General features: G+C 36.2%; 2 protein-coding genes across 4 annotated transcripts; both read left to right on the top strand.

Moving 5' to 3' along the window:
• Positions 1 to 1,238: 1,238 nt before the first annotated feature.
• Positions 1,239 to 7,040, top strand: LOC133691374 (O-fucosyltransferase 10-like). 2 transcript variants are annotated; one of them, XM_062111846.1, is made up of 10 exons: positions 1,239 to 1,722; positions 2,111 to 2,204; positions 2,375 to 2,442; positions 2,536 to 2,624; positions 3,411 to 3,608; positions 3,826 to 4,030; positions 4,153 to 4,320; positions 4,792 to 4,959; positions 5,844 to 6,034; positions 6,546 to 7,040. In XM_062111846.1, exons 1-10 carry the CDS (start codon positions 1,339 to 1,341, stop codon positions 6,775 to 6,777), a joined length of 1,797 nt encoding a protein of 598 aa, XP_061967830.1. In that variant the 5' UTR covers positions 1,239 to 1,338; the 3' UTR covers positions 6,778 to 7,040. The 2 variants fall into 2 exon arrangements, with proteins under 2 accessions (XP_061967830.1, XP_061967831.1); XM_062111847.1 differs by having other exon boundaries at positions 2,111 to 2,201.
• Positions 7,041 to 7,951: 911 nt separating this feature from the next.
• On the top strand, positions 7,952 to 12,009 carry LOC133691531 (pentatricopeptide repeat-containing protein At4g08210). Of its 2 annotated transcripts, XM_062112072.1 has the most exons (5): positions 7,952 to 10,421; positions 10,503 to 10,581; positions 10,757 to 10,837; positions 10,967 to 11,039; positions 11,553 to 12,009. In XM_062112072.1, the coding sequence occupies exon 1, from the start codon at positions 8,283 to 8,285 to the stop codon at positions 10,362 to 10,364; it is 2,082 nt and encodes a 693-aa protein (XP_061968056.1). In that variant the 5' UTR covers positions 7,952 to 8,282; the 3' UTR covers positions 10,365 to 10,421; positions 10,503 to 10,581; positions 10,757 to 10,837; positions 10,967 to 11,039; positions 11,553 to 12,009. The 2 variants fall into 2 exon arrangements, with proteins under 2 accessions (XP_061968056.1, XP_061968055.1); XM_062112071.1 differs by having other exon boundaries at positions 7,953 to 10,581.
• The last annotated feature ends 441 nt before the right edge of the window (positions 12,010 to 12,450 follow it).

Consider the following 12,450-nt stretch of genomic DNA (forward strand, 5'->3'; position numbering starts at 1 on the left):
TGCGTCGGTCTATTGTGGAAGTCATGATTGATACAAGTGGTCATGAGACCGCAACATTGAATTTAACAGATTTCAACGGATCCAAGTGTCTTACCCTCGTATCTCTAGACCATAATTCCTTTTCCCGATTTATACACGTATGATGTATTTATTTAGTTTGGACAAGGTTTTCGAATTTTTTTTTTTTTACTGCGAGCGGAGTTCCTATGTAACATTTTATTTTTACACAGTATTCCTAAACGGTAACCATCAAAACCTAAAAGATGAATTTACTATTTTAAATAGATAAACACAAATGTTACCAAATTCTGTTGCGGATCATCCTAATTATTTTTAAACTTTTATGCCTAAAGTATTTTTTATTTAAAAAATTATTAAAATTATTTTATTTATTTTTTAAAATTTATTCTCAACATTAATACATCAAAACAATAAAATATAATAAAAAAATAATGTAAAATAAAAAAAATTAATTTTGTTTTTCAAACCATTTAGATGGTGGCTTATTAGTAAGAGCTTGGAATCAAGAAGTTTGCTTCCTCTGTGGTCTCAGGTTCGAGCCATATGGTTGCTCATATGATGGCTACTGGAGGCTTACATGGTCGTTAACTTCAGGGCCCATAAGATTAGTCGAGGTACACACAAACTGGCCCGAGTACCTACGTTAAACTAAGAAAAAAAAACAATTCTCTCTGTATGCTCTGACTGAAAGTCACCACAAGTTTTGTTGGATACCAGCAAAGCATCTCCAAGTCCCAAAATAGACTTGCAGGAACTCACTCTTGCTTGCCGATCCACAACTAGCACCAAGAGTTGAATATCATATCAAAATCACAAATTACCAAAAATAACTTATCCATTCACTCGTGTCACTTTAGTAGTACTCTGTATGATACCCACTAACGTTAATTATAAAAATAAAAATAAAAATAAAAAAGCAGTTTTTTAAGAAATTAAACTCTTTTTTAAAAGCTGGACTCACACACCTTATAAATATTATTTTAGTGTTTTTAATAATTTTAATGTATTTATATTAGAAATAAGAGAGATTTAAAATATTTTTAAATAAAAGATATTTTTTTAAAAAAAATCATGTACTGGAATACCCAGGCCCCCTCCGCCCTCTTTCCCTCTCACTCCCCCCTCTACTGTACACAAAAATAATCTTTTAAGAAATCTCCACCTGAAAACAAAACAAAACATCCTTTTCATCATTTCCTGGCACACAAAAAACAAACAGCTCTCCCTCCCTCCCTCCCTCCCTCCCTCTCTCTCATTTTTCTTGAAAAGATCTTTCTCTCATTCTAGAACATAAGCTTTCTTTCTTTATTTATTTGCATGGCTATAAACACTATAATGAAAAATAAAACTTATAATGTTGTCAGTAGTGAGGGGAGTGGCGGGGACGGAAATTCTTCTAGTCCACCATCGTCGCCACGGCGTCAGACAAGCGGCTTCTCTCAATGTCGTCGGCGGCTCCGCTCGAAGGTTCAGTTGCAGTACTTTCGCAAAGACAGTTTGGCTGCCGGGATTTTTGTACGGCGGAACATACAGTTCCTCCTGCTCTTGTTCTTTCTCTACTTTTCTGGTTTGATGATGTGTGTAGGCCGGTTCTCGGATTTCTTGCGTCACTCTCGTGAGCCTATTGCGATCTATAAAAGCCATGTCTTGTTGGAGAAGCTTTGGCATGATATCGAAACTGATAATTCTACTGCTCTCGAGGTTTTCAATTTTTTTTTAATTTTTTTTTTGTAAACTTTTGTTTTTGCGTTGTTTAATTTTTATTTTCTGTTTGGTTGTTGAGCAAAAGTGGAAAAAGGAAAAGTAAAGGAAGGAAAAAAAAAGAAAGAAGTAAAGCTTGCAACCACCGAATTACTACGTGGGGCCGAAACAGAAAAATTGTTGAAGAAAAACTCAAAGTCTAAAGAGAGCGGGGCTAATTTAATCATATGATCGAGGCATTATTAATTTTCGAGAGGCTTTTGATTATTAATAAAGTGAATTGCTAAGTTCTAACAAGGGGTTATGCCATATAGCCAAATTAATGATATATATATTTTTTAATTTATTTTTCCCACTTAAACTATAATTTTTAATATTTTTTTTGCAGTTATCTTCTGTATGGCAATTCAAAAGGAGAATGAAAGTGCAGAAACCTTGTCCCGTGTTAGCTGCTAGACGGCGTTTGGGCTCAGTCGAAGGTAGTTGTTATTGTTGCTGAGAATTTTCAGTCTAGTAAACAACCCTTTGCCTTTCTCCTGGGCATGAGTCCCTTCTGTTTCAAAGCTAATGTCGGCATGCTAATCAGCGATAAGGGTAAAAATTAACTGAGTTTTTAAGAAGCTAAACTGATATTTTGTATTTTCAAGTGCAGTGTCGTCTGGTCCCGCCGGGTACTTAATCGTGGAGGCAAATGGTGGTCTTAACCAACAGCGCTCTGCGGTATGTTATTTATTATCCTATTTACCGCTTTCCATTTTCCGGTGTCATTGTAGGATAAGCCTGCACTCATGTGCCCCTCATGTCTTGTTGTAGATCTGCAATGCAGTTGCTGTAGCTGGAATTTTGAATGCAGTACTGGTCATCCCTAGTTTTGGTTACAACATTGTCTGGAAGGATCCAAGGTCAGCTGCTGAATTATTCCCTCCTTTTTATAAAAAAAAAATAAAAAATAAAATTCCTTGACCAGGTTTTAAATTTCAAACGTGGTGGGTTGTTATTAAGGTCTCTCTGGCTACTGTAATGACGATCTAATTATCTAAATGCAGTCGTGAATTTAAAGAAGTCGTGTTAGTGTAACCTGGAAGTGCTTAAGAGATGGTGCAGAACTTTAATTGAGACTGAAACACGTAAATATATTCGAATTTTCTGAGAGAGGTGCCCCCATTTTTCAGGGTTTTGCCTATAAGAGTAACAGTTACTCCAAGCATGACATCTGAAAGACGTGATCAAATACTGATCTTGTCAATATCATTTTCTTTTAATTTGAGACAAGATGGTGGTGGGTGCTTGCCATAAAAACCTTCAGGCTTGATGTTGCAATTATTTCAATAGTTATGTCTGTCTAGATTGATGGATGTGTTGATGTTGATTGCACCATACATGTCATGATGCAAACGCATAAGCAGTTTTTTGGGTATTTTATTTCTTCTAGTTTGTGGATGATCCCGATTGGCATGTGTATGTAATCAAGTATAACCAACTATTTTTTTGGAGCAAATTTGAGGTTCTTGGTTCAGATGGGGAAACTAACAGTGGTAATAGACCCGCTATTTGTATTCGGAAACTTGCCAAAAGTGCACCAGGACAATGAGTTCCACCCCTGAACTCTGTTGCTTTCAGTGATTTCTTTTAAAACTGAATCGTTCATGAACAAATCGATTATAGCTAAAGATTCATTTGTTTTACAGTGAGTTCAGAGACATATATGATGAAGATCATTTTATAGCCACACTTGAGGGTTATGTGAAAGTGGTTAGAGAGTTGCCTGATGAGTTGATATCAAAATATGACCACAATATTACTAATATTCCACACCTCCGTGTTGAAGCATGGGCTCCTGCTAAACATTATTTAGGAGAAGTTTATCCTGTCCTGCAGGAGCAAGGGTACGTGATGAAGCATTCTTTCCTGTTCTTTCTTTTCCTTTTACTATCATTTATTTCTTCCCTCAATTAGAACATATCTTTTTGAAGGAAAATGACTAATCTGTTAGTTGCTAATTTGTCCCAGCTATCATGATCTCTGCATTTACTACTTCCTAACCAGATATCTGTTGAAACACGCTTCTAGCTCGTTTTTGACTATTCACTCCTTTCAAAACAGGGTCATCCGCATTGCACCCTTTGCCAATAGATTGGCAATGAATGTCCCATCTCACATTCAATTGCTTAGGTGCATAACAAATTACAGAGCATTGAGGTTCTCTGCTCCTATAACAACCCTAGCACAGAAATTGGTAAACCGAATGATTGAAAGGAGCTCAATGACTGGTGGAAAATATGTGTCCGTTCACCTTCGATTTGAGGAGGTATTAAATCTCATATATTATTCTATTCTAAGCAAGGTTTATGTTCCTTGAAATATTTTATGTTGAGCATGCTGAGGATCCTATTTCACATAACGATAAACATATCCGTCCTCATCTTTTAGGACATGGTGGCCTTCTCATGCTGTTTGTATGATGGAGGGGATGCTGAAAAGTCTGAAATGCATTCATTTCGGGAAAAAGGGTGGAAGGGGAAGTTCAAAAGAAAAGATCTCAACTTCGTAGCTGGTCGTAATCGTATAGATGGAAAATGCCCTCTAACACCCTTGGAGGTACCCCATTTATCTACCTCGTTTAGCATTTTTCATTTGAGCTTTTCGTAGAGCTCTTCCTTTCAAAAAATGGCTATGAGTTGCAGCCTTACACAAATTTCCATGGTCTTCAACTTGCTCTTATAGCATCCTAAATTAAATAGAATGACCTTGAATAGTGCTTGAGAGCTTTTTCTCTAAGTTCCTACTTCCTAGTACATTCTATGTTCTCTTGGTTTGTTTTGTGCAGTGCAACATTTTCATTACTGTTTAAAAACTGCAAAAAAGATTGTTGCATTGTGCAATAAAACAAAACAAAATTCTTACAGTTTTGATAATAACAAAGCAAATTAACTGCGAATAACTCTTAATTCAACCTGGTGTTGTTGGCACACTATCTTTCAAATCACCTTATTGGTTTTCATCTTCGTGATCTAATTTGGCCAGTAATCACTCTTTTCTTTGTACATGATGTTTTTCCTGTCAGCATAGGTCGGGATGATGCTGCGTGGCATGGGGTTCGGTAGCAACACTTCAATTTATTTAGCCTCAGGGAAAATTTACAAAGGAGAACAACATTTAGCTCCTTTATTGAAGATGTTTCCCCATCTTTACACCAAGGAGTCACTTGCAACCTCTGACGAGCTTGCTCCTTTTCAGGTAAATACTAAATGCTCACTATACCTCTCTTGCATTGTGTGGTTAAAGGAGTTTGTTGGATCAGGGTGTTTTTGAAAATTGATTGATATTCTTTACAGATTACCCAAACCATATATGTCTACAGCATGCGCCACTTTACCATTCCTGCTTCACTTACAACCCACGTTTTATCTGAGCTTCTGCCATCAAATTTGAAGGCATTTTTTTTGACGAGGGATTCTAAGCAATATACTTGATACTCTGCTCCAAGTGTTATTTGTTATTTAGTCCCTATAATTTAACAAAACTATCCAATCAATCCTCATGGTTTTGAAAACTATATATTTAATTTCTATGTTTACATTTTTAAATTCATTTATAACTTAGTCCTTTCATCAATTTCTTGCTGTTTTCTGAAGTTTTTTATTTTTTTTAACAATATAAAAATTAAAATATAACTAGGCAATATGAGTTTTTTTTTAATTCGGGAGACATTTTTGGAACAAGAAACTACTAAATTGAGGATGTTTACTGTTGATTAAGAGACTTTTCAATTATCTTCAGCGACTAATTAAATAGGTTTCATAAAGTACAGGGATCTAGTTAACTCTATTTTTAAAGTTTCTACAAGTTCAATAGGATTTTGCAATGTCCATGGATTAATTCAATTGAATGATGCTGAATATGTCTAGATTGCTATGTTGATTGTATCAGTAGACAGTGAGTTTATTTTTTTCAGCTTCTTGGCTTGAATATGAACATTATACAAAATGATTCTGAATATAGTAACAAACCCATATAAAAAGCTGAATACGTCTTGACTGCTATGCATGTGCTTATTTTTCAATTTGACCCAGAAGCTTATTCTACTAACTTGCTAAAACACCTATTTTCTATGATTGCAGGGCTACTCTTCGAGGCTGGCAGCTTTGGACTACACTGTATGCTTGTTCAGTGAGGTTTTTGTGACAACTCACGGTGGAAACTTCCCACATTTTCTGATGGGTCACCGTAGATTTCTTTTTAATGGGCATGCAAAGACCATAAGGCCTGATAAACGCATGCTTGTTGGTCTACTAGAGAACATGACAATCAGGTATTTTCTCCATCAACTGCGTCATTCCTCTTCGTTTATATCCTTGTGTTCATTGGAACTGAGTTAAAAGGTAATGTTAAAATTTTTAGATTTGCAATCTGCTTCTATCTTTGATTATTTGATTATGACATGATAGATAAGGGTTCAGGGGAAAACATCGACGGATAAAATGTCTTGTGGTTGCCATTTGGCAGTTTGGCATGTTCTATCAACTAGCAGTTAGTATATTCAACCAATGAAAATGCTCCAGAGATTGTATTTCTCGATTATTTCACCACAAGCTTAGTAAGCAAGAATTTGAAAATCGTTGTGGAAGAATATATTATAGAGGACGTTGTTATAAGGATTTAAACTAACCAGAGAAGACCGAGGGTAAAGTGGTTTTTGCATTATGTACAGTTTAAAGCTAGAGTGCAAGATGCTATTGAGCTCTAGTACTTGGCAAAGGCCTAATGCAGAAAAAAACTGTATCATTAGTTGATGATGGAATGTTTACTCGTTGGATTTGCAGCTGGAAGGACTTCAAGGATGACATGGAAGCGATGCTCCTTGAAAGTGATCGCAAGGGAATGATGATTCCAAGAGTCAGAAAATTCAACAGAAAGAATTCGATCTACACGTTCCCGTTGCCAGAATGTGACTGTCTCCAATCACATGACTCCTCGCGCGGGATAAACCATACTCTTAATGTTCTTGATCCTCAACTTGAGGCCACAAGAGGAAGAGTTCCAGTCTCAGATTAGCTCTCATCTCATGTATAATAATCCATCGATGCTTTTATAGTCTGTGCAGCTTGGGCTGTTTTCTTCAGCGGTCTTCCAGCAGTTCAGCCCGTTCTCGTGGATTGTTACATTTTTCATGCGGAGAGATGTGTGGATTCCGATTTTTTTCAATTGAGGAATTCTTTTTGATGTAAATTAAAGTTTTGTAAATATATATCAGACTAAAGATATATAAACCATCACAAGGACAGAAGATATTTAATAAAAACTTCAGAGTTTGTACATGTTTGAAACTGGAAGCATGTAAAAGCATAACTAAGTCTGATATACATTTATTATTTGTGAATTTAGAATATTAGTAATATAAGTTTTTAAAATCTAATACCGTGATTTTGGTTTAGATGTGTTTCTACACAAGGTGTGCGCTACAAACTCTAGATTTGAGAGGAAAGTTAAAATAAAATATAAAAAAAAACACTAAAAATGAGAGCAAGAGTAAAATTGAAAGATCCAAGTTTTAAATTTTTGTTTAATTTTTTAGTAGTGAATTTTAAAAGATATAATGTTATTAAATGAATTTTCACTATTATTGTTATTATAAATAAAAAATTAAAATTTTTTAATTTAATTCTTTATTTATCTATAATTTATTTAATCAAAACAAATTTCCAACACGGATAGACCTTTTACACGAAAACGTGTCCAAGTTCCCTATATTTTTGGAAGTTTTTCGGTATCTAGTTTTTCTGTTGGCTGCAACGAGTGGATGCTCGGTTTTTGGCTACATGTGATTTTCGTCATGCAAGTGCAAGCATAGCATAGCATAGCATAGCATAGCATAGAGCATTTGATGTATGATCGGCGGAAAGATACAAAAATATCATAAAGCCAATCCTAACGAGTCTGGAGCTGGGGCTTGGATTTTATTGTTGTTGGTGGTGTAAACGCGGGCCTAGAGATCGTCTTGTCTACCTATGGGCTGATCTTATCTGTCAGGTAACATTATAATGTACAACGAGAAACTTGTGGTCCGCTTTTTTTAAAAAAGGAATACTTCGAAAAAATAAATAAATACGGTAGAAATGTTTTTTTTTTTGTCATTATCATGGATTTTATTTTTTATTTTAGCTCGTGTCTTCTTTTTATTTCAAATAACTCTGTGATTAACTAACTAATAAGATATCACCATCATCTTAAAAAAATATTTTATTGAAAATCAGCCCTCCTCAACTATCAGAATGTGTAGATCTTTGATACGTGACATCCAAAATAACAGAATTGGATAAAATGATGAAAATCATAGCTATAGAATTCATGTAAAAATATTATGCAATAGAACCTTGTTTGGTATAGGAAGTATAAATCATTGGCAAATTTTATCCATACACTTTTTTATTCTCGATGTGTTTTATAAATTCTACTTATGAAGGTTTTTATCATTCCATGGCTAACTATGACACGTGTAGTGAACTTCTAGCAATGTAGCTTCCTCCAACAACTCCCGAGCTCTTTGACCTTTGTGGATAATGAAAATGGACTTGAAGCATATAGTTGCAGCTATACGCCATTGTGGGCGAGTCAAAGCTCTCAAGCAAGGCAAATCATTTCATTCTCATTTGATCAAAACTGGGTATTCTCATAACGTCTACATAGCCTGCAATTTGGTATCTATGTATGCTGACTTCACATTTTTAATCGACGCATATAAACTGTTTGATGAAATGCCTGTAAAAAACATCGTCACCTGGACCACTATGGTTTCTGCGTATACCAGCAATGGAAAGCCTCGTGAAGCAATAAAGCTATATGCCCGGATGTTAGATTCTAAATCAGAAGTCCCTAATGGGTTTATGTACTCTGTGGTTTTGAAAGCGTGTGGTCTTGTGGGTGAGATTGAGCTGGGTAGACTGATTCATAAGAGATTTTCTAGAGAGAATTTGGATTACGATATTGTTTTGCTGAATGCTCTTTTGGATATGTATGTTAAATGCGGATGCTTGAGTGATGCAAGAAAAGTTTTCGATGGGATCTTTTCGAGGGCGAATTCCACTTCCTGGAATACAATGATTTCAGGGTATTTTAAGGAAGGTTTGGTGGAGGAGGCTGTTAATTTGTTCAATCAAATGCCGGACAGAAATGTTGTTTCTTGGAATACTATTATTGCTGGTCTTGCAGAAAATGGGAGTTCACGTGCATTACAGTTTGTTTGTAAGATGCACCGGGAAGGGATTAAGCTTGATAAATTTACTTTTCCATGTGCTCTTAAGACATGTAGTTATGCTGGTTTCTTAGTTGCAGGTAAACAGATTCACTGTTATGTTTTAAAGTCTGGTTTGGAGTCTAGTTGCTTCGCTGTGTCAGCGCTGGTTGATATGTATTCAAATTGCAACGAGTTAGACGATGCTATAAGGCTGTTTGATCAATACTCAGGTGGTACTGGTTCAATCTGTGATAGCTTAGTACTCTGGAATTCTATGCTTTCAGGGTATGTTGTTCATGAGAAAAATAGAGCTGCTGTTAATATGATTGCACAAATCCATCATTCTGGTGCTTCGGTTGACTCTTACACCTCGAGTAGTGCTTTGAAGGTCTGCATCAACTTGCTCAATGTGAGACTTGGGATTCAAGTTCATGCTTTGATTGTTATCAGTGGGCACGAGTTAGATTATGTTGTTGGAAGCATCCTTGTAGACCTCTATGCAAAACTGGGGAATATGAAAGATGCTTTTAAACTGTTTCATAGGCTTCCCAAGAAAGATATTGTAGCTTGGTCTGGTTTACTCATGGGGTGCGCTAAGATGGAATTGAACTCCTTAGCTTTGTCACTGTTTAGAGATATGGTTACATTTGGTGTTGAAGTAGATCAGTATATTGTTTCTAATGTTCTGAAAGTCTGTTCTAGTTTGGCATCTATTGGAACCGGAAAACAGGTACATGCTTTTTGTATCAAGAGAGGATATGAAACCGAACAGGTCACCATCACAGCCCTCATTGACATGTATTCAAAATGTGGTGAGGTAGAAGATGGTTTGGTTTTGTTTGGCTGTGTTGCAGATAGGGATGTTGTATGCTGGACAGGGATCATTGTGGGGTGTGCGCAGAATGGAAGGGCAAATGAAGCTCTTGAAATTTTCCAACAGATGGTACAATCAGGGTTAAAGCCAAATGAAGTCACTTATCTAGGTGTCCTTACTGCATGTAGGCATGCTGGTTTGGTTGTAGAGGCACAGACCATATTTGGGACCATGAAATGTGATCACAGACTTGAACCTCAACTAGAACATTATTATTGCATGGTTGATCTTCTATGTCAAGCTGGATGTTTCAAAGAGGTAGAGAAGTTAATTGCTGAGATGCCATTTAAACCTGACAAAACCATATGGAGCTCGATGCTTGGGGCCTGTGGGACTCACAGGAATACTGGATTGGTCAGTACCATTGCTGAGAACCTTCTTGCTAATTGTCCAAATGACCCTTCGATTTATGTTATGCTTTCAAATGCTTATGGAACTTTGGGAATGTGGGATAGTCTAAGCCAAGTGAGGGAAGCTGCTAAAAAGTTGGGTGTCAAAGCAGCTGGAACGAGCTGGATTGAGATTTCAAGTTAAGATGCGTTGGTCATGGCATGGCATTAGTTAATCTTGCCTGAAGTTCAAGATTAAGTGGTAAAACATTCACTGCTACTTATCTATTAGTCATTATGTGTCTGGGATGTCAGTGTAAGAGCATTTACCCGTGCTAAATAGTTGGGCTGGGTTGAAGAAAACCTGGAGATGCAGAAACATACAGCATGTATATTGCAGTCAGAAGGATCTCGATATGAAGGTAACTCCCAATCCACCTGCAGTTACCATGCTACATTTCACTTTATTGGTATGGACCGTATGGTCACCAGCTTACTTTCATGCATGAACATCTAGGAAAATTACAAGTTCTGTGTGCTTTCATCTTCGATAAGTTTTCCATCCTTTCATAATTTTTAACATGTTATGATAATCAGGAGCACATGAGATTGACTGTTCCAGGATGCCAATACAAATCATTTCCCTGAATTAAATTTACGAGACAAATTACAACTAATGTAAGTGTGTTATACATTGTGGATTTCCAGATGCAATAATACATGATATTAACCAGTCAGCTTTTCTTATCGTTTTCTTTTTAACAACAGCGGAAAGAACTATGTTATTCTTCATCTTGTGTTTTACAGAGTAGGAAAGAGAGGAAGGAAATTGCAATAGAAGGGCCCAAGAAAGGAAGAAACGGAATAGAATTTTTTACAGGTTTGGCCTCTCACAATTTGCTCAACTATTTGGAACACTGTTGAACTATAGAGGTCAGTCAAACAAACTGGTAGGTCCAAGCCTAATTTATTGCATATAGCATACATGAAAAAGTAGCTGCAATTGAGCAACGGTATGTTAAAGTCCGTCTCCCTATTAAGCACAAGCCTTTGAATTTGCTAATTTATACACTCTCATCTCGCTCATATCACTTCTATTTATGTCCTTTCCTTCCCTCCTGGTAGTGAGAAATTTCTTTGTTTTTGTAGTACTGGAAAGTTAAAACTGCGATAAATAGCAATAACGAGTGAAATGATGACGATCTTAACTAGCGTAATATAGAGTTATAAATGTTCCCTCTCTATAACTAAAACTTGGCAAGCTTTTCTTGCTCCCCCCCTCCCAGTATCTACTTGTTTAGTATCATTTAGAAGAATTATAGGACAAACAGCTATAGGTGTGCGTGTTTACACTTGAGAATCCAACGTTAAAAGTCTTGAGTTGCACTTTCAGCTATATGCCAATCGAAACAAGGCCCTCTAGTCTCATTTCGAAGAGGTTCATAGTATGGCAAGCATCAGTAGGCCTCTATTCCTTCCATGGTCCAATGTAAATACAATCATTGCGTGTCGTGGACTCGGAAAGGCACTGCAAGAGAAAGGATACAATGGTCCTACCTAGAAGTGAACGCTGGTCCAACCATTTCACCTTGACCCGGCAGGCTTGAGTAAGCAACTGGCGTGGGGTCCACCTAGGCAAAGAGTAGAGAGCCACACCACCCAATTGTCATTGTTGATGCAAAGGGCAATCCGTTGCTTTGCAAGGCATTATTCCATGCTTGTGGCATTTGGTTGTTTTGAACCTTCTTTCTCATGCCATGTTACTTTCTTCAATCATTTCACCCCCCTCCCAATTCTCTGTCCTCCCACAGATTCAACATTATGGATTGTGCCCGTGTTTCTTCTTTAAAGCTTGTCGCCTTCTCTTTTTACTATTTTCAATGACTGTAAAACCTGAAAGCACTGTAAAAGTACAGTGAACACACATTAAATACTCCTCTGAGCCCATCCATCATCAATGGGCGCCATAACATCAACTAATAGCATCTCCAATAAAAATACTATTTAATATATATATATATATATATATATATATATATATATATATATTTTCTTACATACACTCAATAGAAAAAAGCTATTTAAGAAAGTCAGTTATATTTTAATATATTTAATACACAATTATTTTAATAATTATTTAATTGATTTTGAAGGTATAAAAACAACATGGATGATTCTCAAACAAAAGGATGAAATTAATAACAATGCAATTAAAAAAAAACAACTCAAATTAACCTGAATGAACTCGTTAAATTCATGATATGGATCATGAACTAGGATAATTTTATTAA

Source organism: Populus nigra, chromosome 4 (assembly GCF_951802175.1).
Source record: "Populus nigra chromosome 4, ddPopNigr1.1, whole genome shotgun sequence".
Taxonomy (NCBI): domain Eukaryota; kingdom Viridiplantae; phylum Streptophyta; class Magnoliopsida; order Malpighiales; family Salicaceae; genus Populus; species Populus nigra.

Coding starts and splice junctions, on each gene's coding strand:
- LOC133691531 (XM_062112072.1), top strand. CDS start 8,283: ATGAAAATGGACTTGAAGCATATAGTTGCAGCTATACGCCATTGTGGG.
- LOC133691374 (XM_062111846.1), top strand. CDS start 1,339: ATGGCTATAAACACTATAATGAAAAATAAAACTTATAATGTTGTCAGT. Junction 2,205..2,374: donor TTTGGGCTCAGTCGAAGGTA/GTTGTTATTGTT, acceptor TTTCAAGTGCAG/TGTCGTCTGGTCCCGCCGGG. Junction 6,035..6,545: donor CTAGAGAACATGACAATCAG/GTATTTTCTCCA, acceptor TTGGATTTGCAG/CTGGAAGGACTTCAAGGATG.